We start from the raw sequence: 14528 nt of genomic DNA on the forward strand, positions 1-14528 counted from the left end.
TTATATAAGACGAGGTACGAAATTAGAGCCAATTTTTAAGAATTTATCTCATATCGGTAGTATAAGACGAACGCTCAATCATGAAACCATCTGTGTATAGCCCAGGCTAGCTTTTGCAACACCAGGTATTTTATGAAATATAGGTTATGTAAAGATGATGATATTAATTACTGTATCCTGTACTAAAGGTTCCCTTGATCATAGTTTTTTTTTTTTATGTGGCTTTCCAACTCCTCCTCTCCATCCCTGCCTTAATTTTTACCTTTCACCTGAGATTTAATTCTTTTAGATTGCGTTAACCCTTTTACCCCCAAAGGACGTACTGGTACGTTTCACAAAAGCCATCCCTTTACCCCCATGGACATAACAGTACGTCCTTGCAAAAAAATGCTATAGAAATTTTTTTTTTATATTTTTGATAATTTTTTGAGAAAATTCAGGCATTTTCCAAGAGAATGAGACCAACCTGACCTCTCTATGACAAAAATTAAGGCTATTAGAGCAATTTAAAAAAAATATACTGCAAAATGTGCTGGGAAAAAAAAAAAACCCTGGAGGTTAAGTGTTGGAAATTTCCAAATAGCCTGGGGGTAAAAGGGTTAAGTTAAGGACCTTCTGTTATATTGTAACTAAAAGAATGGAGATTGTAATATTGAGTGAATATAATTGTTTTCTCTTTCTCAAAGTTGATTTACAAAAACAAGAAGTGGATGATATTGTCAGCAAAGTGATTAAAGTAGAATATGGTAGATAAATAACAACCTTATTAGAATTGAGCTGCATTATACATACCGTGTATTTCCGCGTATAAGGCGACCTTTATATAAGACGAGGTACGAAATTAGAGCCAATTTTTATTAATTTATCTCATATCGGTAGTATAAGACGACCGCTCAATCATAAAACCATCTGTGTATAACCCAGGCTAGCTTTAGCAACACCGGGTATCTTATGAAATATAGCTTATGTAAAGATGATGATATTAATTACTGTATCCTGTACTGTAAGTTCCCTTGATCATAGTTTTTTTTTTTTTTATGTGGCTTTCCAACTCCTTCTCTCCATCCCTGCCTTAATTTTTACCTTTCACCCGAGATTTAATTCCTTTAGATTGCATTAAGGTTAAATTACTTGATTATTATTTTGTAATCTCTTGTAGGTATAGGCTATTTGGCATAGACTGTAAATTAGTACGATAAACTGTTTAACAAGTATCAGATTAGTCACTTCCAGCATATTGCACTTAATTTTGTCAAGGCCATTTCTTTCTGAAGAGTTACGTAGCATATTAATTTGATACAAATTACTGAAATTACTTGTGTTGCAGGATGGCGTTGAGGAATTTTGCCGAGATGGTGAAGCCTGGTGGAATATTAGTTATAGATCACAGGAATTACGATGCCATCATTGAGAAAGGATCTGCGCCGGCTCACAACATTTACTACAATGTAAGTTCATTCATATATTTTTGTTTAAAGATAAAAGATGGGGAATGGATAAACTCTGGATCTGATCGATGACTTCTGTATGCAGTTCATTTTGTTTATACAGATATTTGGAAAATATTTGTAGTAACAACATTAGTCCACTGTGTGTTAGTTAGTCCAATGAGAGGTAATTATTATATCTCGGTCATCATCATCTCTTCTTATGCCTACTTACGCAAAGGGCCTCGGTTAGATTTCGCCAGTCGTCTCCATCTACAGCTTTTAATTCAATACTTTTCCATTCATCATCTCCTACTTTGCGCTTCATAGTCCTCAGCCATGTAGGCCTGGGTCTTCCGGCTCTTCTCGTGCCTTGTGGAGCCCAGCTGAACGTTTGGTGATCTAATCTCTCTTGAGGAGTGCGAAGGTGGTCCCGTCAAGTTATTTAAATATGATAGTGATTTATTCTTCAAATTCATTGCATATAATCAATTTTCTTTTATGATCAACCAAGAATAAAGAATACTTTGATACACTTCTCATACCTCCAGGGGAGAGCTTATGTGACAGTTTCTGATTACTACCAAATAGTATACTTCCATAACTGCTATCAAGACATCAATCTAGGTACTTTTATAAGAAAGCTTTCAGGGTTTAGTTCTTCAGTCTGCAAAAATCCCAACATGTTATCCCACTCAAAAAATTCAGGATTCCATCCCTTCATTTTAATAGAGACAGTCATACATATTTCTATTAGGATTACCTCCACCAGAGGTTAATGTTTTATATAGCAGGATTGTGCAAAGTGTTGTCTGAATTTTGACTCGAAAACTTTTACTAGAGGTGGCCATTTTGTCAGGTATCAAGTGAGCAAGAAAAGTTTAACATGAAATTTTTTTTTTTCATCTTCTGACCTCGTAAGATTTTGTTTGTGGTCTCATAATTAACAATTCCTAGATAAGTATGTGGTCTTAAGGGTTTGATATTGGAGGTATGAGCCCTTTGATTTTTTACTTTCTTTTTGCAAGTGGAAGTTCTTTGTTAAAATTTATAAGATAACAAAAAAGTTAATGAGTCTCTCAAATCTAAAATAGTAAGGTTAAAGGTCGCCTCATGAACGCAGGCAAGCGGTAGAACAACGTCCTAGAGAATAATCATATACCTCTCCATCAATGTAGCACCAGGGAGAGCAAGGTAATGGCCCTCCTATATAGGCTTCCCCAACATCTCCCATCCCAAGCTCACAGGGATGGGGAGGTCCCAGACACTGCTAGGAAATATTGAGCTTGAGCAGGTCGCAAACCCCTGTCCAACATCTTGTCAGGCAGAGACACTTCCAATAATTTGAATACTATCACTGTACTATAGTTACATATACTTAAGGTGCGTCCACACTGGCAACATCGTGTCTACCGACATATCAACAGCACAGTTGGAAACCTTACAGTCAACATCGGTACACACATCGACAACAATCTATGAAACTTTGTCTGCTACAATGTCTGGTAACATATTGGCAACACGCGTCAACTTGGTGAAGCCGTCCACACCTCATTCTAGAGACTTGTGTGTCTGTCCGGGTATCTCCAACCACATAGACTCGTCCATACCAGGGTTGCCAACATATCACCAATAAATCTCTACCAACATCTCGACAACAATATTTCGTCAACAGTCTAACAACTTGTTACCTACAAAGTTGTACACAGTGTTGTCGCTAGTGTGGACGCACCCTTAGTGGTAACTAGGTAGTATCTAACTAATGTGCATATGATCCTTAAGAGAATCTCAACATCCCAGTACCAGCTTGATTCGAACCTATGTATATAAATACAGTAGACATGGTATTATCATATTACAGTACAATGTAATATGCTCTACTAACAGACTTAACATTGTCAGACATGTTTTAGCCATGGTAATAGTTTTCTCAGATATTTGCAGCTGAATATTGAATTTCTTCAAAATTATTGTATTCCTATTCAATGTAGTTAAGTTTTCTTTCACTCTGAAGTTAAGAGCTTTTGCATTGCGATTATTCGTGCTTCTATCCACATTTCACAAGTGGCTACCAAGGCTTATTTATTTTAACTGATGAATCTGAAAACTTGAATCAGGAGTCTTGATAATTTAGTAAGCAATAATGGATTTATTTTTTTTAATAACCTTTATCAAACTCTTAATACTAATTTTAGTTTCTTACAACTTAACCTAGTCTTGGAACACAGATTTCATTCTAATATAGGTGAATTGATGTACTGTGTTCTGTCACATACTAGTTTTATATCAATAATTTTCAGTATGACAAATTATAAATATAAGAAGTTGGGGGATGAGAAAAAATGATTTTCAAAGACAACACTTTTTATTAACAAAGTAATTCAAGAGAAAACAATCTGAGTTTTTCCATTTAAAAGGTATTTATTACCGTTGTACTGAGTAAGAACCCAGTCCGAGTTAAGAGGGTAGGGAATGCAGTGATGGATTATAATAGTTTAAATTAGAGTAATTGCCTCTCCCTGTTCTGCGGACACAAAATACACTCGACGAGACGATGCAACTGTCGACTAATTATCACAGCTTGTCGGGATCTCTTCTTATTCAGTCTCCTTGGGTGGGTGGTGTTGCGCCCTCAAAAGGGTTGTGGGCGGTGGTAGTAGAGGCCGTTCGAATGATAACGACTTTACCCTGCCTTGCTTGTGTGGTTTTCCTCTTTGAGTTAATTTGACGTAGACAGCTGGCCTCCCTTCCGCTTTTACCTTGACCTGTGGGTACGACAATGAGTTGTATTATTATTTACAATATTTTTGTTCTATGTGACAGTTCATTTTATGTTTAAAATCAAAAGGAGACATCATTTTATAATTGTATTATTATTTCACTACTGTATAAGTAATTTGATAAATCAATTATGATAAATAATTGTGTAATGTTTATTATGTCTATTTCTGTTGCAGAGTGACCATATTCAAGACATCAAAACTTCAGTACTGTATGTCAATGGCAAAGCATCTCTAGTTACTTTAGATTATGTAATGGATGTATCAACGGCCTCACGTGACGAGACGGATTCTGAGATTGCAAAGAAGGGCAGAGTTGACGGATGCAGCAGAGGGTAAGTGGATATCCGATTACTGTACTATTATATCATAGCCGTAAAGTAGCTGAACAACATTGTACAGTTCTTCTAAATTTCTCTTAATAGCAATATACGCAATGACCATTTTCCAACTTTGTACTGTAATTTAATTGTGCTACTAAGTTTTAATGTTTGCGTTTGCCTACTACAAGTCTCATCACCTAGCCATTTATTGTATGTCCCTTCCTGCTTCCTTTCCAAACTCTCCTAGCTTCTCCCCCCACTGGGCTTGGTGCCTAACCATACTATGCAACTTCTATAAACCACAAATCAGTAATCACAAATGATTACTTATATGCTACAATGCTATAAATTTAGAACATGAGTTGATGGTATTATATAAAAGTAAATTTTAATGAAACAGTGGTGAAGTTGAAACTAGGCAAGATAGTTAGCTCAGAATGGTCTTTGATTCCTCGAGTGGCGGGGGAACTCCTGACTTTGTAGGGTTTCCCAATCATCACCTGAACATCAGCGGTGATGCAAGATGCATTCCAGCACCCTTTGGAAAGTCGACATGTACGATTTTAGTCACCCCAAAGTGGCCTCTTGCTCTTGCAGAGTGGTATCCAGACTTTTTAAGTCTTCTTGTAGACGTGCCAAGAGGGCTACTAGATTGGACAACAATTCTTTATTAGTCACACGTCAAGAGGTTCCACACAGCAGTGTCTTCCCTGTCTCTTCACAGCTGGAGGTTCTCCAACATCTCCAGGAAAGGGATTTTCAAAACTGACAGCAAAGCAGGTATCTCGGTACCTCTGTAAATCCTCCACAGTAGTCTACCAGACACAGTGGTTGCTCTTCTGTGATTGGTGTCAAGGCAAGGAGATTGCTCAACTCGAGGCCACTATTCCCTTGATTGCGAGTCGGGTGTTGCGACTAAAGAGAATCTCCCCTCATCATGGAAATTATTGGCTCACGAGATGGTTTTCTTACTAGACTTGGTGGCTTCTTAGAAAGTGTACTTCACGGATGCTTGTACAGTACTCGGTTTCACACTCCAGGAGGAGGAGGCAACTGTTCTATGTTCCTGAATTTGTTGCAAAAACACATTCCATCCATTAATGACAACCGATTTGACTCCTCCATATCTCCTTTAAGGGAGATAATTGATAATGTGGATGATTTATTACAGTATTCTACTGTATGGGCAATGCGTCTCTACTTAAAGCATACCTATCATTGTCGTCCGAAAATAAAGGACCTTTTCATCAGTACTGGCTGGAAGAAGTAAACAAATCACCATATCTTACTGGCTTCGGGAATCCATCGTGCTAGCATACAAGGCTTGGGGATATCCATCTATTACCTTCTGCTCCCAAAGCCCATGATGCCAGTGGAATTGCTGCCGCTATGGCCTTTAATAAGAACCATTCAGTGGCACAAGTTCTTAAAGCTGGTGTCTGGAAGAGACAAATCACCTTTACTGCTCACTATTTAAAGGACTGCACCCATAGGTCTCTGGACAGAAAACCTTTTCTATCGGACCTTTGGTAACTTCCAGCAATTGTTGTAGTGAACCCACTCCATAGAGGACAGTTAGTATAGTGTCCAAGTTCAACAGTAGCACTGCATAATTTTTAATTGTGTGAGTAGAATGTTTGGCCTTTTTGTTCTCTTTCGTCAGCATCGCCCTCTCTTGGGATCATTGTGTGACGTTATTGGTGGTCGGACACGTGCAGGTACGCTCATGAGTGATGGGTACCTATATTTACTACAAGGAATGTCCATACGGTCCTTTTGAGAGGGATCGTCCTTAATCTGCAAATCCTTAATCATATTACAGCTTTTGCAGTCTCCGTGCCATTCACAGATGAGAGCATATCATCTCACACTGTGGGCCAGAGCTCATTAATGTATAACCTACTTTTGGGCCACAGGATGCAAGGCTGACATGTAGTGTTTTTCACCTTACCGGACCTGCACACATTCATCTCATGATTTTTACTTGCCAGATGGCCAATGGGACTTCCTTCCTCATGAGGAACTCTATTAAATGACAAAGGTTTGTTTTTGTAATGGAACAAATCGCAAATTTAAAAAATAATTTGCATTTAAGTTTTACTTCCTGCTGAATCTACCACATAACTGCCGGCCCAGACAGCCTGAATTAGTTGTTCATGCTTCAAGCCACAAGCTCTCAACCCGACACACGGGCTAGTAGGGCATACCACATTGGTTGCCAGATTTTCTATGACTCTTTAATTAGCCAAACCAGCTTGCACGCAAGAGTATATCTATATTGAATGACTTGGATTTGTGTTGTAGGAAAAATACAAATTATACATTAAGTTATAAAAAGTAAGGTAATGGTATTGTTTCTTTTCAAAATAGTATTAAGATTTTTCTTAAATGATTGCACTTTTCACTTGTTTTCTTCATCTATGTAATGAAGTTGTTCATTGCTTCAAATTAGCCTGTTATGGATAATATACCAGTAGGTTGTCGTTGTGTATTGGAAACGTCGTTGTCTCACAATCTGTTGACCGGAAGTTTGAGCTCTGCTCAAGCTCAATAGGTTCTGCAACCTTACCTTCCTTGTGAGCTAGGAATGGGGGGTGATTTTAGTGTTGCCAGGGACACATTTGCCCTGAGGAATACCAGTGTGTTAGACCACCCGACATCCTCCCACCTGTGTATGTGGTTGCATCAGTTGAGAAATGGGAGAAATCTCCTCCAGCCATGCCTATAGCACCTCCGATAAAGCAGACACCGCAGCATAGGCATCTGCCCAAACCAGGCCATGCTCAGAAGTATAAACGATAGATCCCTGGTTTTCCTTTCAGTGTAGAAGTAATCCCTCTTCTAGAAAAATCATGGATTTATAGGTCTGTTAGGGATCCCATGTCTCCTGACTTGCCACCAGCCACCAGTCGGGTGATGCCTACAAAGTTATTGGACAAGGTGGCAGTTCTACGGGGCAGAACCTTTGGCAGTAAAGGAGCTTTATTTGGGGTATTGTGTCCATTTCACCAACTGTCGCCCTCCTGTGACATAGACTCGGATGATTCCATTGTTCTACTCAAATGGGATTCCAGAAGGATCTCTTGTGAGAAGTGTAAAGGATGATGGAGAACTTCATCGAGGAATTCTTAGACACATCTCAAGTTTTTTCAGCTACACCTCTGCCTAGTGGAGAAACTGATTGGAGTTTGGAGACGTGGCATTAACCTTTCCTGCTTGAACTTGCTTCTCATACAGACTTTGTTCAAGATAAAAACTCGAAGCAAAGTTATCCAAGCATTTCATGAGAACAACTTCCTGTTGTCCATAGACCTTCAAGATGTATTCATCCGAGATCAAAGAAATATCTGTGGTTCTCCTACGGAGGAAGAATATTTCAGTTCATGACAGGTCTTCATTTATCTCTCTACTCTAGTCTCCTCATGGACAAACGCCATGGGGTTCAATCTCTTATGTTACCCTGATTACTGGCTGTTACTAGTGGACTCGAGGCTCGGCTGATCCACCATAGGGAACTTCTGGACCAGGGTCATCTCCTGTATCTCGGCATGATCAGAGACCCAGTCTAAGCCATATTGTTAAAATTCAGAGACAGAATCCTGAAATTTCAGCAGATCGCAGCACCTTCCGTCAAGAAGTGCCCTTCAGGAGAATGCATCTCTGTTCAGTGCAATAGGCATAGAAAAGTCAATTGTCTCAATCATTCGATCCTCCATCTGCTCCCTCAAGAATAACACAGGATGTCAAACTTGATCTCTCATGGATGAAAGAGGAGAGCCTGGTTGATCCTACTGTAGGATACTTCTCGCCAAGGGTAGGGAGCCCATTTTCAAAACAAAAAAAGTGTGGGGAATATAGACATAGGAAGACAAGTCGTTCCATATAAACTACTTAGAAATGCAACCAAGTGCGCTTAGCGTTACTCCATTTTCAGAATATCATCAAAAAGCCACTTATTAGTATTGTTGAGCGTTAGCATGACTGTAGTGACATGCATAGAAAAACACGGAGAGACTGTCTCACTCCATTGCGAGTACGGATGGAACACTGGTCTCGGGCAGTTATCCAGCAGCACCTCTAAAAGAAGGCTTTCAGGATACCTCTGCTGCAGTCTACCAGGTAAAGTGGGTCCCTGCTCTATGATTGGTGTTGTGGAAGAAATATTGCTCCACTTAAGGCCACTTCCCCTGATCCCCTGATAGCTGACTTTTTAGTTTTCTTATGGAAGGAAAAACTACTGTTACAGCTGTGAAAGGATATCGGTCAGCCTTGAGCCATGCCTTTAAGCTTTGATTAGGAGTTTTGAGCAGCATTGTCACCTAAAAAAAACCAGACCCCTGACTTGAAACTGATGAAGGTTTTGAAGTCCCCGGAAGATGGCATTTTATGAACCCCTCCGTAAAGTCACAGACAGAGACCTAACGCTAAAGACAGTATTCCTCCTTGCCCTGGCATCATCAAAGTGGGCGAGTGAGCTTCATGGTCTCTCTTATCTTGTTTCGCACCCAGGGAATTGAGGGATCTGGCATTCTCATTTGTACCTTTATTCATAGAAAAGACCCGAAACCCAGCTATTAAAGACAACTGATGGGACATCATATTATCAATCAAAAGGTAACCAAGGACTTGCACAGTTTGCTACTATGTCTTGTGAAAGCAGTCAGTCTTTATTTAAAGAGGACCATGCGAGGGAGAAGCATCTACCGGGGCCCCCTTCCAAAGCCTCATGATATTTTGTGGTGTTGCCTCAACCCAATGTAAAAACCACTAGGTAGCACAAGTACTTCCAGGTATGCGTCTGGAATTGACAGACTACCTTTACTTCTCCATATTTAAAGGATTGCTCCCAAGGTACATAGATATATTCTTTGGCTGCCCAACAGTTGGTGTAAAACTAAATGCAGATCAGCTAGCATTATTGTGTCGCATCATCAGTTACTTCAAAAGTGTCCACTGTTAGAGCTCAATGAGTGGGATCTTCTTCTCTCCTGACTATCCCTACCTTGGGAATATCATCGCTGACAGACAATCATGAAGGTAAGCTCATTTCTGTGGCCTATGTTATGAAATTTATCCATCAATTATACTGTTACCGATCCCATAATCCACCACGCTGCATGGTGGAACACCGCAATAGGAGCCTCCACTTGTCCCGGTTGTGTGCGAGTGCCTGGGTCTGGGCAAAGGATTTTCCTGTCCATTCAGCAATGTTGTTGGTCCACCTCTTTCTCTGCCGCCCTCTTCTCTTCCCCTGAACTGTTCCCTGGAGAATTGTCTTAGACAGGCCGCTTGATCTTGTTGTGTGGCCATACCATTTTAGTTTTCTCCTCTTCACTGTGGACAGCAGATCTTCATAGCGTCCTAAGTGTTGTCTCACTCTTCTGTTGACTTCATTTGTGACATGCTCAATGTACGAGATGCCAAGCACTCGTCTGATGCATCTCATTTCTGCAGCTTGGATCTTTCTCTGTAGCTCTGCCGTCAGTGTCCAGGATTCACAAGCATACAGAAGTATGGAAATGACTAGGGCATGCAATAGTCTCAATTTGGATTTGACAGCCATCAATTATATATATGTATATATACATGGTATATACGTGAATGTTCCTACATGAATTTCATGTGTCGGGCAATGGCTCTGTTACTTTATTTTATGTCACATGAGGCGTTCTAGGCATGCCCTTTGCCCTTAACAAAGCCAGGTCAAAGGTCAGACAGGTGCCCTATTTTGTCACCGGGGAACTTCCTCTCACTTAATGAACTCTCTCCCTAAATAAATAACATGGGTTTCTATTTTTGTAGGAACAGAGTAAATTTTAAAAATAATTAGTATTTTCCCTAGCTATACAAACTTGAGTTATTTTCATATATTACCTGCCTCCATATCCTGCAGGTCCCAACCAAAAGACAGTGACAGTGTACACGCTAACATAATCGTACCAAAGTGCTAGATCCATGGCACAACCTACATACAATGTTGTTAGTCCCACAATAATTCTTCAATCTAATCATAAAATATGTGCCAGAGCTCATCCCTAATGAAAGGCTCAGGTATAGCTAGGAAAAATAAATCAAAGCTGAGAATGTGACCTCTTCCATGTCTTATTCTTTCGTAAATATTCATAAAACTCTCATTTCAGAAACTTCCGCTTGTCGTACTTCCCACACAGAGTCAAAAGATTCACAGAGTTGTTACTCGAAGCCTTTGGGAAGGGAAGCAAGCATCGTGCCTATGCCGACTTCAAAGCCATTGAAGAGGCAGATAACCCAGCGTTCTACATACACGTTGTTCAGAAGCCATCATAAAAAACTTTGATGGTATTATTATTGAGACCTGAGAAAGGTTGTGATATTCTGTGTAAATATACTTAGGAAGAGATTATTCCCTGACTTCAGTCTTTGTTGTTGGCTAAATTTTGTTAGCCGTGCTTTGTTGATGAAGGTTTCTCAGCAATTTATTATACAGGTACTGTATTCTGATTTATTATTAGACAGTATTGAGTTTATTTCGTTATAAGAGAGGTTGTGATTCTAAGAATATTTTTATTTTTTGAGTAATTGACTGTTGTTGATGCATGCATGCATGGTTGTGAAGATTTTAATATTAATAATTATGCCTTTTGTGAAGGATGAATATGTGGGAGTATAATCTATTCTCAATTGGTTGAGATTAAAAAGAAAAAAAATATTTGTTCTGTTGAAATATTATTCCAAAGCAATTATTAATTTCCTCTCCTTAAAAGTACATTTATTTTGTTGTTTTATTGAAGTTTTATTCAGATCAGATTATTTTACAAGGATATTTCATGCTGTATTTATCTACAGCTGAAATAAGATTCCTGTGTTGTATGCTTCTTTGGGTTTGGTGGTTTAAAATATACGTTTTAGATCCTCGGATTTGGAAAATATTTTATTGAAGGTTGGCTTTTTTTTTATCAGCTTAAAAACATGTTGGGGAACATTTGTCGCTGCTTATAATAAGGTATTATACAGTGATTCCTTCTACACTTCTTGAGTAGAAGATAAGAAAGGGCTGACTGTACTCTGATTACTTCAGTATTGCTTGCATTAAATTTAGAAAATCGAAACGATGGTTTTTGCATGAACGATTGGTTTAACTTTTTTGTTAAAGTAAATCTTGTTCAAGTAAAAGTAACATGAAACTTATGTCAGTATTACAGTATGTTAATGTAACAGTATTGTTGGCTCTGAATGAATCTTCAGTATTTTTTTTTCACTGTTACTACCTACGTGGCTCTCAGGAATGTTGGCTTTGACAGGTAATTTTAGATTTTGGGAATAATCCAAGTATATTCTTGTACTAGGTAATGCTGTGTTTTTTTGCATTAGGGCCCTTTCTAATCAAGTGCTGTTGTAAACACTTTTGTTCTGTGTTCTTTTGCCGAAGGGTCCTTTCTAAATCGGTGCCGTTGTAAATCATGACTTATTTGCTTTTTTTATTATGTTCTTTTGCCGAAGGGTCCTTTCTAAATCGGTGCTGTTGTAAATCATGACCTTTTTTTTCTTTTTTTATTCTTTTGTGGAAGGGTCCGTACCTAGTCGGTGCTGTTGTAAATCATGACCTTTTTTTTTTCTTTGTTCTTTTCCGGAAGGGTCCTTGCTAATTCAGTGCTGTTGTAAATCATGACCTTTTTTTCTTTTTTATTCTTTGTTCTTTTCCAGAAGGGTCCTTACTAATTCAGTGCTGTTGTAAATCTTTATCTTTTTTATTCCTTGTTCTTTTCTGGAAGGGTCCTTAGTCGGTGCTGTTGTAAATCATGACCTTTTTTTCTTTTTTATTCTTTTTCTTGTGGCAGGGTCCTTACTTAGTCGGTGCTGTTGTAAATCATGACTTTTTTTTTTTTTTTTTTTTTATTCTGTATTCTTTTGCGGAAGGATCCTTGCTAATTCAGTGCTGCTCTAAGTCCTCTCACACTTTTCTTTTTCTATTCAATACAGTATAGTTGCTTTTGAAATGCTGTAATTATTTTTCTGTATATGTTATAGCATTTGGGTACTTAATTGAATAATCTCTCATGCCTTATTCATAAATCCTTGATTAATAACTAAAAAAGAGATTTATTAATGTAATAGTCTTGTAATTTGTGTCTTCATCCATTAGATACTGTAACTTGAAATGCTTGATCATTAAATTTTACCTTCCAGATAAAAGTTCTAACTGTTAGGTACAGAATATGATTATGTTAAGAAAAGAATGCAATATCCATAACTGTTGCCAACCAATTGTACTAATTAATTAGTAAAATTAAAGCAGAATCAGATGAATTTTTAAAATTAAAAACCTATTGCATAATGGTAAGATTTGCAGATATGTATGCAAGATGTTTATGAAAAAGGAACAATTTTATTTTGATATTTTATAGTATGATTATCATTTACTTGAAATTTAGATTTGCATAATTTGGAGGACATTAGGATTTTCTTTTATAGCTTCATGAAATTTTTCACATGAGAAAAGCACATCCTTTAGGTGAATTCTGAAAGTTATTACCAGTATACGTTGGATTTTTCAGGCTTTCTGTAATTTTAAATACCTTATTCACAGGTTACATGAATTGACAAATTCATCAGTAACATTTGCTCAATTATATTTTTCCACTTTATGCTACAGTGACGAATGGTTTTAATGCATTTGCATGAAAACTTATATTTCAGATCTTTAATACCTAATCAAAACTGTCTTTATATAAATATGCATGCTATTAGGGAGATTTAACCATTAAAGTATTAAAAGAAACATGGTATTCAACTTTAAAACATTTATGCACAATCTTAACTCTAATACCCTCATTACATAAAGATACCTTGAGTTCTTTTTACAATTTAATTGATTGTCTACATATTTGAGGCTCATAATTGGCACAACTCACATGACATATGTACTTAAATAAATGTAACAATTGATAGTATTTTGCCTTTGTTATACCTGTTGTGAAATCATGTAAATTTCCATTCAAATATTGCTACAGCAACAGAATAGTGATATTGTAATATGATTAACCCTCTAAAATTAGTAGTTATGGACACTTATTCATACTATAGATCAGAGGTTAACAAGTTTAAAAAAGGCCTTAGAATGTAAAAACGTACTTAACTGTACTTGTGCCGACATGAAAACCTGTATTTAATATTTTCTTCAATTGTTGCTCAACATAATGGATGACCTCTTTCATGAATTTAGACACTTAAGAGGGCTTTAATCTGGTTGCTTACAGATACACGAGGGTCTACTATACTGTATATACATTGAACAACATCTGTATTTCTTTTAAACTATTTGAGGCCTATTTAAGTAAAAGCCTATTAGAAATGAAAATTGCACGTGTTGCCTTATTTGTAAGATAAATTTGAAAATATTATGTAAGCTGGTTTGTATGTACCATCAATAGCATTATTTGTTTCTGGTCCAAAGAGTGACCTGATGTATTGGAATGAAAACTTATAGGAGGTCAAAAGAGTGACATGATGTACTGGAATGAAAAATTATAAGAGGACTAATTGTAATGTAAAAGAATGGCTTTCAAATACCTTTTTGTACAATATAATTACTGCACTTACACTTCCATCTCAAAGAGTGGCTTTTAAAGGCACCGGAATGTAAATTAACCAATTGGACATTAATTATAAATGTTCATAATTAGTGATCTAAATTATTTCTTTGTATTCATAATGATATGGAAGTTTTGAACAATTTTTAGTTGGTAATGTAGCCTGAAAGTTGAAATGTGTAAATTATCATATAGTTGGCTACAGTTATTTCAATAGTTGGCTACAGTTATTTCAATCAAAAGTTGTTGTTACAGTCATTACAGTAGTTGTTGACTGAAATCTGTCATCAAATGTCAGTGGGATTGGACAGATAACAAAGAAGTTACGGATGCACTTTGCCGTTATGAAGAATGCCAGTGTGAGAATCGGTGCAAGCTTTCATACTATGCCATTACAGGTTCCCTAAATCCTGACAACTGTTATGAGCC

At 37.5% G+C, this 14528-nt stretch overlaps 1 protein-coding gene across 3 annotated transcripts in view; it reads left to right on the plus strand.

Annotated features, from left to right (window-relative positions):
• The window catches only part of Gnmt (Glycine N-methyltransferase), a 31170-nt gene extending 18826 nt beyond the window's left edge, over window positions 1–12344 (plus strand). Inside the window, exons 5-7 of one of the 3 annotated variants that reach the window (XM_068383348.1) lie at window positions 1328–1448; window positions 4385–4542; window positions 10671–12342. In XM_068383348.1, coding sequence (XP_068239449.1) covers window positions 1328–1448; window positions 4385–4542; window positions 10671–10836 — 445 coding nt within the window. In that variant the 3' untranslated portion in view covers window positions 10837–12342. Of the gene's footprint in view, window positions 1–1327; window positions 1449–4384; window positions 4543–10670 lie in introns of all 3 variants that reach the window. The other 2 variants (XM_068383349.1, XM_068383347.1) reach the window with 2 other exon arrangements.
• The last annotated feature ends 2184 nt before the right edge of the window (window positions 12345–14528 follow it).

The sequence above is a fragment of the Palaemon carinicauda genome, chromosome 11, assembly GCF_036898095.1.
Source record: "Palaemon carinicauda isolate YSFRI2023 chromosome 11, ASM3689809v2, whole genome shotgun sequence".
Classification (NCBI taxonomy): domain Eukaryota; kingdom Metazoa; phylum Arthropoda; class Malacostraca; order Decapoda; family Palaemonidae; genus Palaemon; species Palaemon carinicauda.